Genomic DNA, 12,574 nt, shown 5'->3' on the forward strand with positions numbered 1-12,574 from the left:
TAAATGACACTGACTGAGTAGTTGTATTGGCAAATGGGATTAAAGCAGCAGATTTGACAGCAGTAAAGAAAGTATTGAGGCCAAACATCCTCAGTGTAATAATTGGAATCCGTGTTAATTGATTACGAGGCTTTTAATTCATAGCCATGATTCTGTTGTTGACATTGGGATTAAGCACTGTAATAACTTGAGTTTAGGAACTCATCTTTAGTGCTCTGCTCTCTCTTACTGGCAGGGAGCCAAGACAATCACTAGCAGAATACACAGGTCTAGAGGAAGTCCAGCCAGTCTGCGAGTGTCTCTCTGCCCTGGCCAAATGACCCTGACAGAGAGAGAAAACAAATAACTGCCATGCTGTGTGTGACATTTAGCCAGGATATTTATGAGGGGGCCTAACAGGAAGGGCGAATATAGCCTCTCCGTGGCTCATTTATGTGTTGTTGTAGTGCTGGATTGTGCAACTACAGTGAGCAATTTCTGCTTTCTGTCACTCTCAATGATCAGAGGATTATTTTCAGTGGCCACCTGATCCGAAAGATACACGAGTGTGGGCTAAAAGTGGGTGACTTGGGCGACAGAACCAAAGTGCCCTGCCTTATCAGAGAACCCCCCTGGTTTTGGCAAAGTGGGCAACCTCAATCTAAGCAGCTTATGAGGAGCAGCAGCCAGTAATAATTGAACAGAATGTGTCTAAGAACAAATTAGTGTCCCTGACAGACAAGCTTTTATGCCATGCTGTCATCCATTAGGGACCCCTCTGAGGGAGCTGTGTTAATGAAATATATTAGGCCATGTAATTTAGAGCAACACAGCCCGCCTCAAATTGTGCTCTGTATTTCTTTAATGTTAGCAGGCTATTGCTGATTCAACCCCATGGAGCTCCTTTTTATTGTTCTTGTTGTTTTAATATGCATAGATGTGAGATCCAGTTGTGCCTTTAGATGGAAAGAAAACCCTCGATTTATTTCCACTGGGAGAGCGAAGAAGAAAACAGCCAATAGCTCTGACTTTTCAAAGTAATTTTAGCTACCTTTTCTCATTATGTCTTGGTGCAGAGCCCTCAGAACAGAAGACTGTTGCATGTCTCCATTAATTAATATGTTCATGTGTCAGTTAAGACAAATACCTGTAGATATTGCAGACGTATAATGAATCTTCCCTTAGGTTGTTTAAACCTGAGGAAGAAGGTTGCTTATTGACTATGTGGATCAAATTCTAGTGTTGATACTACACCTCTATGAGCTTTATCTCCACTGAGGCATGAGAAGCTTTTGTATTCAGGGGTAGTTAATCTAAATAAAATGAGAATCACGGTGCACCATCAGCACTTCTTACCAGCAGCTCCACTGACATTAAATTGTCCAGTCAGTAGTTTCCCCCAGAACAATCTAAAAGCTATTCAAACTATTTGTACCAGTTGAACAGCAGAGCTATGAGCCCAAGTGGCTGTGATCATTAAAAATGTGAGATTCTGGTTTTTGGACACTGGACAAGCTTGTATGACAAGGTGATGCTGTATCTTTGCTGTAAAGGTTCTGCACTGCGTTGTACTCACAAATCATTACATATATACATTCACAAGCCACTTTATTAGGTACACCTGTACAATGGCATGCAATTCACTGTAAAACTACTGCCGTAACATCTGTGTTTATGAAGCTCAAAATGTTTCAGTTTTTGGGGACATTATCATAAATATATAAATTCATTTATGTGCTTATTATTGAGGTCATACGTAGTTAAAGGTGGTGTTGTACTGCAGTAGATTATATTCAGAAGTGTTTCTAATATTCTGACCCTCTCATGTATGTAGACAGGGAGGACAGAAAAATAAAAACAACTCTAAATGTAATGTAGTCCTGTATAACTAGGACCTCAATAATAAACATACAATTGAATTTATACATTTATGACAATTTCACAAAAAACTGAAACATTTTGATCTTCATAAACACAGATGTTATGGTAAAAGTGTTGCATTGAATTGTATAGAACTGTACAGGTGTACCTAATAAAGTGGCTGGTGAGTGCGTGTGTGTGTGTGTGTGCGAGATGCATAAAAAAAGGGCTTGAGAAAAAGTTCAAACCCTGCCTAATGTTACACATCTACATACTGGGCCAGAGGCTGTGTGAAGCTGGCGTGCTTGCTGGATTGTTGGTTTTGGAAACTAACAATTAGTGTCCCTAATCTTTTTAGATTGTTTCAGAGAATCCCACAGGCTCTTTGTTTGACTGAAGCTTTAAGGGATAAGTGCCACATTCTTTGAACTTTTTTAGCATATTTTCTGTGGATTAAATTTCCCCACACAACTTCATGGCAAAACTTTAAAATTATTAGTCATAGCCTCATGAATTCCAACATCTGAGAGGTGATTTCAGATGTGGTTCAGTGATCTGACAAGTACATTATTTAAAGCAGACATACTCCTTATGACATTCTGTACTGGGGCTATTTAATATCCACAGTGTGCTATGATTACAACATGGCCACTGAGTAAAAAAGGGTGGGTGCAGGTGGAGTTGAGCAAGTTGAGCTGTCAGTCATGTCATTTGAGGAGCCCCCTGTGTGGATGCAAAGGCCTCCTCCAAAATGTGTTGTGATCCACTCATTCATCACCGTCAGCAAAGAGGGACCCCTTGTCTTTCACCCCTGTGCCCCCCCATACTCACTCTGTCTCTCTTTAACTCTTTGTATGGCAATCTGTGGCAGTAAATGTCACTCTTCTTCTCCGCCTGCTGTGTTCAGTGGTCTCAGTGTAATGGGTGTTGAAAAAGGCCAGTTGAAGTGTCCCCGCAGCCTGCGCAGGCTTCATTTTACGAAGAGGTGCGTGTTGTGAAAATAGCACCCATTCATTCGCTGGTCCTGTTTAGCGCTGGCTACTGGTTGCAATGGAGCCACAGAGTCGTTTAGACAGAGAGAGGGCTCTTGTGGGAGGACACTGGACTCTTTGTTTCTCTCAATCCCGGGAATGTATGTTGTCCAATTTTGACACATCACATCATTGTGGTACTAAATAACCAGTGTCTGAGAAGTGATTAACTGTTGACCCTCGGCCAAAAAAGGGAGAGGCCTCTATCTAGTGGAAAACAGATACAACAGGCTGTGGCTTCGTTCTGTCGGTGCATGCTAACAAAAGAATTAATGAGAGGATACAGCATCCTGTAGACGCTAGCATCATTCATCTTGACTGTCAGGGAGCTGGACAGAAGTTAGTTGGAGACTGATTGATGATTGAGCCCCTGAGGGTAGGAGCTGAGCAGTCAGGATCTGACCATGACAGCTAACATGTATGGCGGCCACTGGGAGGCCCAGGCAGCCAGGCCCAGCTCCCAGGGCTGGAGAAAAAGATGCACTTAGCATTTCAAATTAAGCCAGGAAGCCAAGAGTCAGGAGGTCCTCATACATCTTTACATTTCCTTGACTGATAAGGTGGGATTTTAATACACCAAATCGCTGTCTTTTACAACTGCTCCAGAGCTTAATTATGGAAATGACAGGTGTGCGCCAAATCCACAGGAGACCCAAATGGACCTAAATCACTCAAGATTGAAATAAACTGATGATGGATGGGAGCTCATCCTGTCAGTGCCAGTGACTGCTTCCTGTGAATAGCAGCATTCTTCTACAACCCAGGGCTTTTCCTCCTTGCTGTCATGGCCTGGCAGGTAGCAGTCACACACACAGATGTGCTATTCTCTGCTCAGGATGTTAATACAAATACAGTTTGCAGTGTCCTAAAATTGTTCACATACTGTAGGGGGATGACTTTGAGACATGAGATTTGGAGAGGCATTTATCTAAGTAGAAAAATGTCATGCATATTTAGTTTACTCAGATAGGGATTTGTTTGATGGGGCGGCTGTGGCTCAGGAGGTAGAGCGGGTCGTTTCCTAACCGGAGGATTAGCGGTTTGATTCCCGGCTTGTCCAGTCAACATGTCGAAGTGTCCTTGAGCAAGACACTGTACCCCCAGTTGCTCCTGGTGATGTCACTGGTGTGTGAATGATTGGGAGTGCAAATGGGTGAATGGCCAAATAGTGTGAAAGCGCTTTGAGTGTGCTGTAAAGCATAGAAAGGTGCTATACAAATATAAGACCATTTGACTGCAGAGCTCAATAAATCCAGGTATTTTACCTATTTGACAGTAGATTCAAATTTGCACTGGTAATCAGAATCCATCTCGGATCTAAGAAAAACATCTTCACACTTGAGAAGGTGGTACCTTTTATTTTTTTGCCATTCTTGTTTAAGAATTACATAAGGAATTGATCAATTATCAGAATTGTTGCAAAGTAATTATTTATTGATCAACCAATAGCTGATTCACCTTAAAATAAGTTTGTATTTTCATCTGCAACAGATTAATCAGATAACCAGATTACATATATCTGATTTTGATGCTCAGTTCATTCATTTACTGTGTCTTGTGATAATCCTTCACTTACTTTCTATGAGATCTCCCGATATTAAAACATGATGGTATTTCTCATTGAGGCAAACTTTGACTCGCGATAACAGAACATAACAGAACCAGAGCGGCAGCCAGTATGATGGAGCCTGACCATATGTTCACATTAGTCCAGCAAAAACGCAGCTCCCTGCTGTGGTTTAAGGCATGGGACTGCATTGGTTGGGGGAAGAGGGATTGGAGGTGGAGCATTGTAAGTATGTACAATAAAGCCATGTTGTGACGAGTTAACATGAGTGGCTTCATTCAAGTTTCCAGCCTGTGAGTTTCCCTTGTGTTTTGGTTAGCCATGTTGCTAATGTAGCCTACTCTACCTTAGCACCACTTCTACCACCAGAATGTGTGCATTAATAGGTTAAAAATACAGCTTAACATCCAGTACTAATGAAAATGCTGGGCATGTTGTTATGGTGCGTTAACTGTGGCCTAAATTTGACAGTGAATAGCGACGAATGCTCATGCTATCAAGGTAACCAAATGAGTCTTCTTCCCGTAGGTGTCCACGTCCCCTGATTGCCCCCTGTACGTCCGATGCAGTGCATTGACGGTGAAAATAACATAAAGGTCACACACAGCTCCAGTTAGAAGTTAGAAGCTCATGTACAGTTCTAAGGTCTGAAGAGACTTGTGAAATCACAGAAGAGAGAAGCCAGTGACAAAACCTTTTACAGTGATTGTGTGTTGTTGTCTTTTACTACATATGATAATTAAGACTATTTTTCTAGTTGTATATTTCATCATTGAAGATTTCTTAAAAATAGTGTCAAAATATCGTTTCGTCTTGCTCTTGTGAATCCAATATTGTGTATCATCTCGTCTTGTGAGCACTCACTGTCCTAAAAGTTGCTTGAACTGTCATTTTAGTATTTATGTCTTACATTAGAAGATTATGAGTATTGTCCCAGAATAGAGGTTCTTTGTGCTGTACATACTGTGCAAAAGTAGGCAAAATGATAAAAATGTTGTAATTGAGTAGCAGATTTCTGCAGGAGAGAGAACAGAGGTTGTTGCCAGTGAAAATGGTGTTATATTTCAGTGGAAGTTAAATTACTGAGAAAAGAGTTGTAGACTGCATGAGCAGAAGATATCACTATATTCCTGCGCAGTTTGTTAGCTGTAATTCCTTCTCATTAGTGGACACTAAACCACAGCTATTTCTTTGGAGGATGAGGAGAAGGCATCCATCCATCTAGTTGCTATGCTTGTGAGAGTGTGGGGGTGGGGGGGCGGGAGTCAATCCCGGCTGACACTGAGTGAGAGGCGGGGTACACACTGGACAGGTCGCCAGTGTGTCACAGGGCTGACACTTAGAGACAGACAACCACATACACTCACACTCACTCACCTATGGACAATTTTGGAGTCGCTGAAGAGAAGGCAGAATGTTTAAATCCTGATTTGGAAGAGCATTTATTTTACTTTCACATCCAATGTCCCTATTTAAATATCGCTTCAAATTGAGAAGTAAAAGCAGGCCAATTTTGTTTCCTGGGATAAATTTGCTTGAGCTGGTGCCACCAGCGCTTTCTGTGGGATCCAGCTGTACCGTCACCATGTCAAATTAAATACAAATGCCTCAATTTACTCAGAGTAAAAACTGTCACTGGAAGGCTCACTCACAGTTGTAGAGTCATCCAGCTTGGTAAATATTTGTCTCAAAGTTGTATTCATATAAACTACACTTATTTATATGCTGAAGTAGAGGCAAGGAAACAAAAGGCCTAATTATTTGCTCCAGCTGGTTTCCATGTTTATGGGTACCACAGTGATGCATCTAAACACAATCTAAACACAGCGAGCTGAGCTTAAGGAAGGACAGGAGGTTGCCGGTGTCTGGTCACTAGTAATGGGCTTGTCTCTCACCTCTGCTGATAAGCTTCAGCTACTGAGTCATGCATACATGAATATCAAGCAGCTGTTGGAAAATCTCAATCCACTCAGCGGTTGTAGGAGCAGAAACCTTGTTCAGAAAACACTGCTGAGAGCATCAAAAACAAATCTCACTGAGATATTTTTCAAATAGCAGCAACCTCACGTTTTTTTTACTCAAAACTCTTGAACCCTTGCCTGTTTTTGCTTGGTTTGTTTTTTAAATACCATGTGGCACCATATTATAATCTAGGACAGATTTTATGAGCAAATATTTAATTTATGGATATAAATAACAGATAGAGGAGAATGATGCAACAATATAAAAACATGTTAATAGAACTTTCTATGCCTTAGTTAAAAACATGTCAAGAAGAAGTGTACAGACAACAATCAATTGGTTTATTTTTGTTCTTTAAGAGGAAAATATAAACCTAATGATTTTGGCACCAAATATGTAAAGTTCATTTCATAAATGATTTCTAAACTTTAATGCAAATCAGTGTTACTGATATGACTGGATAGAGTGCTTTATGCTGTTTCCAGGAGTATATGTGTTGTGTGTGTGTGTGTGTGTGTTCTTGTCTGTCATTCTGACTCTGCGAAGAAAAGGTCTGAATTTAGATGCAAATTGCACCAACTTGCTATGTATTGCTGTTTTGAGAGAGCAAGAAACAAATAGAGCAGTGATGACTTATCTGTATCCAAGTCTTGGAATTTGACCTGCCAGTCCACATTTGAGACCCTACGTTGCATCACATGAATAGACAGAATAGAAGTAAACATTCCTCTTTCTCATGCAAACAAACACATATGGTGACCTATACTGGTAAAAGACTTTGTTAGGACCCTAAATGAGAGACCTTTTTGACTTTGTGTCAGATAGCATTATTTTCAAGGTGGCATCAGGGTCCAAACTGGGCCATGTATGAGGTCAGTGAATATTAACTTCATTTACACATGGCTACAGACCAGTGCAGCCCCACAATGGAGGCCTGCCTGTTGTGTTTAGTAACATGAGCACCCCGGTTGACAGCACACTGTCAAGATGGAAGATGGATGATTGCAGCAGTTGACCCCTGATTGCCAGCAGAGTCACCTCTCTGGCCCCTTCTCCCTGCATGACAAAAGAGCCCTCCCCATGGTGCAGCAGCCCTCATCCCCACTTGCACTAACAGGTTCAGACATCTCCATCGATCCCTGCTTCCATGCCTCTTGCAGTTCTAAGCTTTTGCCCTTTTTAACTATCCAAACTGTGGCACAGATGTCGTTTTTGTAATTGCTTGTCTGTTGACTTGCTTGAGAGGGATGTGATCAGACAGGCAAACTCTATGTCAGAAGACAATGTCTTGGGTGTTCTGTGTTGTGTCCCTGTGGCATAAGGGTGAAAGTGATATGTGACTGGGCCTAGGGTCTCACTGCCTTGAAGAGGCAGCAGGGAGGGCCCTGTTGTCAGTGGAGCTGCTCCTCTGGGAGGCTTCAGACCACTGGCTCTGTACTTCAATCTTCCTTTAAGAAGAAAATCAATAACTTATTACATAACTTCACACTTTTCCCCACAGTCACCCAGAGCAGATGAAGCAGAACCTGAAATGTGCTTAGGATGGCTTTGTTGCAGGAAATTCTGCTTCTTTAAGAGAGTTGTGTTAAAATGAATCATTTGTTATAAAACAAGAGCGTCAGTGTGTGTGAATAATAGAAGAATGGGGCTGCATCAAAAATAGTTCTCCTAACTTATTATATCTGCTCATTATTTTCTTGTCTATAGCCCTTTTCAGACATGTACCAGAACTCTACAATTTTCTAGACAGTACCCAGAGGAACTGTATATGTGAACACAAATGTCTGAATCAGTGAACCTGGATCTTAAGCGGACTTTTCCCTGCCAGCCCTAGTAAAAAGTCCCTGTAATATCCGAGTGTGGGAAAACAGTAGTGCATAGTCGGCAGTGTTCACACAGAGCTAGTGGGCGTGTTGATGACGTTCTGTCATGTGACAGGTGCCAAACCGGAAAAATACACACATCCTGTTGTGAAGAAGAAGGATCATTTACAATGAAGACTCCAACGAAAATATCTATCTAGAGACACAACGTGATTCAAGAACTTGTGTTGTTAACAACTGGTGCCAGAATCATCAGTCAAAATCAAAGAACGGCAAATGACCAAATTACAATGTGACCGCATCATGTCCTGCTTCCTGCAGGCTCTACGCGGGCACCCCCCTGCATACAGTAAACCTCCTGCTAAATGTGTGAAAAGGCAACTCTGTGGACAGCGTTTGGAGTTCATATGTGAAAACGGCTTGTGTCTCTGGTCTATAAAATGTCAGAAAATAGTAATACACTTCTAAGACATGTTCCCAGAGCATAATAAAAATAATATATTCTCTATCTGCCTACCTAGGCTATTTGGCTTGATAACACCTAGAGGTAAATGAGGAAATATGTCGTTTTGTAATTTAGATTAATAAGCCCTTTAAGAGCAGTCCAGATCTGCACCAGCGTTCAGGACATCTGAGGCCATGCCAGAGCCTTTCTATCTCAGAGGAGGCCATGGGGCCTGGCTATGACATTGATGAGCGACTGGTTTGACAGTGTTCTATTCCTTTCTGATACAACTCTGGGACTGGTGGAGAGGTTGTGGTGCCTTTGGATGGGTGGGGGGCTGGGTCAGGAGGGGAAGGATGGTAGACATTGGCCCAATTCAGAGACAATGCTCAGTTGCTGACTGTGGGCATTTTCTCTACCAATTTTTCCTGGGCTGCAGGGGGCTTTGGGTTGGTCAGACCTTTGGACCCTGTACTTTAATCCCCAGAATGCAGAGTCCTCGCCTCATCTGCGTTGTCTTTTAGCACAGCTCCCTTTCAGAGCTGACCAACTCATCCATTAAAGATAGCCGCCTGGCTGGCCTTAAGGGCCCTCTCTCCTGTTTCTATGCGAGTTAAATGAACTAAACAAAAGACGATTAGGCAGGGACATTTTCCATGTCACTGAGAATTCATTTCAAAGCCCACTCCGCATGCTAACTTAAAGAAGCAAAGAGTTCTTAGGAGGACTGTGTGTAGACATAAGACAGGCAGGGTAAGGGGCTGTAAATTCTCTGATGTAATGGCTTTAATCTTTAAATGCCCATCATTCTCTACTTCTAAATCCATGTAGTAAATCAGCAGGAGAGTTCAAAGAGGAAGCAGGTGTTGAAGTTGTGCTGTTTATAATTTGCATTGCTCTCAGCAGTGATTTTAATGCAGCAGAAGCAGTTGTGTTTTGTGAGATCATATAATATATTCCATTACAGTTCACTCATAACTTTAGTAGATGCATTTGTTTCATGGTTTCAGCTTCACAGTCTTAGATTTATCCTGAAAGTTGACACTCAAGCCCCAAGCCTTTAATTCATACTAAGATGAAATCTTTAAAGTAAGGGTCACAAGTATATAGTTCAGAATCTTCAAAAAGGCTAAAAAATATACAAGAACTGTTGGGCACTGTAGTTTTTAACAGATATTTACAACCGCTGGATTGTGTATAAATAACATACTTCATAAGTCTATGGTTTTGGTGACAATAAGAAAAATACTCATTACCACCAGTCTTATTCTTTATACAGTAGGTCGGTTCACCCAGTTACAGAAAAAGAAACGTATTTCCTCACGTGAATGAATATCATTTGTAGTGCTCCAAACACTGAAAGGAGCTATTTAAAAAATCAATAGTCTCTCTGCAGAAACACTGCCCTTATTATTTTGGGTAATCCAAAGAAAAGCCTGTCAACTATTTTTTAGGTACAATGTCTTCATAAGAACGTAATACCATTCTCCTTATGGGCCAAACTCACAGTCACATACTGTATCTGAAATATTCCTGGAGATAAGTGAGAAAATGATTCTAAACTACTGTTACTCTGAGACTGTCTTCCTGAGTCCATATGTCATTGGACTGCATTGAGCGAGCAGCTTATTATGACCAACAGTAACATGTTCTAGAGTTTGCCAACCTCTAGTGACTGTAGCCATTATGACAGGAGCAAATAAAGAAGTTAGGTGACATAGTATATACAGTACATGTAGAGCAACAAAGTCCACATTAGGAGGAAGTTGGGTGAGAAAACACAGTGCCTTCCCACGGAAGGCTGATGTTTGACTCCGGTGTGGTCTGTGCAGACTAAGGTTATTTTAACACAAACCACAGTCTTTTTCTAAACCAAACCAAGTTGAGATTGTTCTTAAACCTAATGAAACCATGGTGTTTCTATAATTGTGACATGTGTTTATGATTGTTTTCACAACAAAGGACTGGTACACCTGTTGGTAGAAAGGGCCTACGGAGCATATGGTTGTTACCATGACGACAAAGATCTGGTAAGCATACTGTTGGAAGAATCTTATGAGTTGTGTTCCAAGGTAGTGACAAACAACATATCTTGTTATTTAGGTTGGAGAGCTTGTTGTTTCATAGCTACTTTCACAATGAGGGTAATTTGAAACAAATATAAAAGGAGATAGTGACACAATAGTCTTCATTAGTTTGCTGTTGAATTGCAAATTGTTCCACTTTTAGAGTAACCCCAGTCGACTGGCTGTAGCATTACTTTTAGAACCAAAGCAGGAGCATTAGCTTACATTTTTGTATAGCTTCATCAGTATCTGACTTTAATCTTTGCTGTGTACATCCAAGCAGAGATTTGATTTGGGCTTCCCTGCTTAGAGAGCAAAGCTGTGTGCCCTCCAACACAGTGTGAGGGAATGCTAATCTTCTCTTTGTTTCCCATGGAAAGCTACTTATCTTCTGCACAGCACAGGTACCTCGGATGAATGGTTATCTGTATGTGTTAGTGCAGCAGCAGTCAGACAGAGTCAGTCCAAATATGTGTGGGTTGAAGGGAGGATCCAGCACAATATGACATCAGATTCTTTAACTGTTTAAACTTATTTTTCAGTGGCTCCTTTGAATCTGGCCTATCTTTTTTAGCCTCATTGCAACCATGTCCTAGCTTCTTTTGTTTTTATGTTGTGCACATTGTGCCATTGAGCTGGAGTCAAATTCCTTGTGTTCTTGAAATACTTGGCAATAAAATGTATGCTTATGCTTCTTTCCTTCTTCCCAAGCCAACGAGAGGTGTTGGTGTTCAAAATGGGCTTGTTTGGAGGGCGTTTGACATTGAAACACTATCTTCGTGCTCTCTTCGTGAAGAGATTTTCAGCACTGCCTCAGTTTTTTCCTTTTCTTTGTGTGTTCTGACGCTGTTTCTCTGAGCTGACTAGGCGCCTCGCCTCTCATAGGTGGGAGATTAACATGTCTGTGGGCAAAAACCGAGCTGCTGAGCATCTCTTGCTGCATTTATTTAAAAAAAGAAGCTGATTTAAAGCAGTGACACAGGCTCGGAGGGAAAAAAAATTAAAAACCTTCTGCTACCTTTGTTATGCCGGTGATCAGACTGCAAAACAAAACATCTTCATTATGATGAATTAAAAGTATAAATCTCAATCTCTTATTTAGCATAACATTAGTATACTGTTTAGATAATGCAAAGCTATAAATGATCTTAGCAATCACTGTGCTAAACTTAAGGTAGCCCCATTTAATAAATGTCTTCCGTTTGATTTCTCCCAAACTGTTGGAACTACTAAAGTCCACACATCACCTGCAAGATGGCATCAATTGAGCTGTCTTTTGGCTTCTCAAGTAGAAAAAATATACTCACTAGGATTTTTTTTCCTCAGGTCTGCCTGTCTGTTGCTCTGAAATTACTCACAAGATGTACTGCCTCTTACGTTGCAGGAGAAAACACTACAGGCTCTAGTCCATAAAAGCAATGCAGCCATAGATCAGCATGCATAAAATTTCAGTAAACAGAGCCTGATGAATGTCCACACTGAAGCCTACAATTTATTGAGGGAAAGAACATAAGTCACATCTAATCAGAGCCACAGACATAGGCCCGAGGCTACATTAATGCATAAGAAATAAGCTCTAGGTGAGCTATTGACATCCTTCTCTAGCTGGAACACACAGTCATGGTCCTAATCATATGCCCTGGCAGTAAAAGTGAAAAACATAAAGCAGGATTTTAAATAGCATTTCATGGTTGTCTGAACATCCAGCAAGACACAGAGTATTTTGAAATACTTGACAGAGAATGTTTATGGCAGCATTAACATTAGATTGCAGAGTAGCAGAAGCAATCAGAGGAGGGTCAGGGGGGTTTTTTTTTTTTTACAGTCAGCAGGGATGTGTT

General features: G+C 41.1%; 1 protein-coding gene across 6 annotated transcripts in view; it reads left to right on the forward strand.

Moving 5' to 3' along the window:
- epha7 (eph receptor A7) overlaps positions 1 to 12,574 on the forward strand; it is a 109,855-nt gene that overhangs the window by 3,287 nt on the left and 93,994 nt on the right. The window contains exon 4 of one of the 6 annotated variants that reach the window (XM_020612900.1): positions 4,966 to 5,112. The exons of the other annotated variants lie outside the window; for them this stretch is intronic. Coding sequence (XP_020468556.1) covers positions 4,966 to 4,982 — 17 coding nt within the window. The 3' untranslated portion in view covers positions 4,983 to 5,112. Of the gene's footprint in view, positions 1 to 4,965; positions 5,113 to 12,574 lie in introns of those variants that run through there. 6 annotated transcript variants of the gene reach the window in all.

This window comes from Monopterus albus, unplaced genomic scaffold, assembly GCF_001952655.1.
Source record: "Monopterus albus unplaced genomic scaffold, M_albus_1.0 scaffold128.1, whole genome shotgun sequence".
Classification (NCBI taxonomy): Eukaryota; Metazoa; Chordata; class Actinopteri; order Synbranchiformes; family Synbranchidae; genus Monopterus; species Monopterus albus.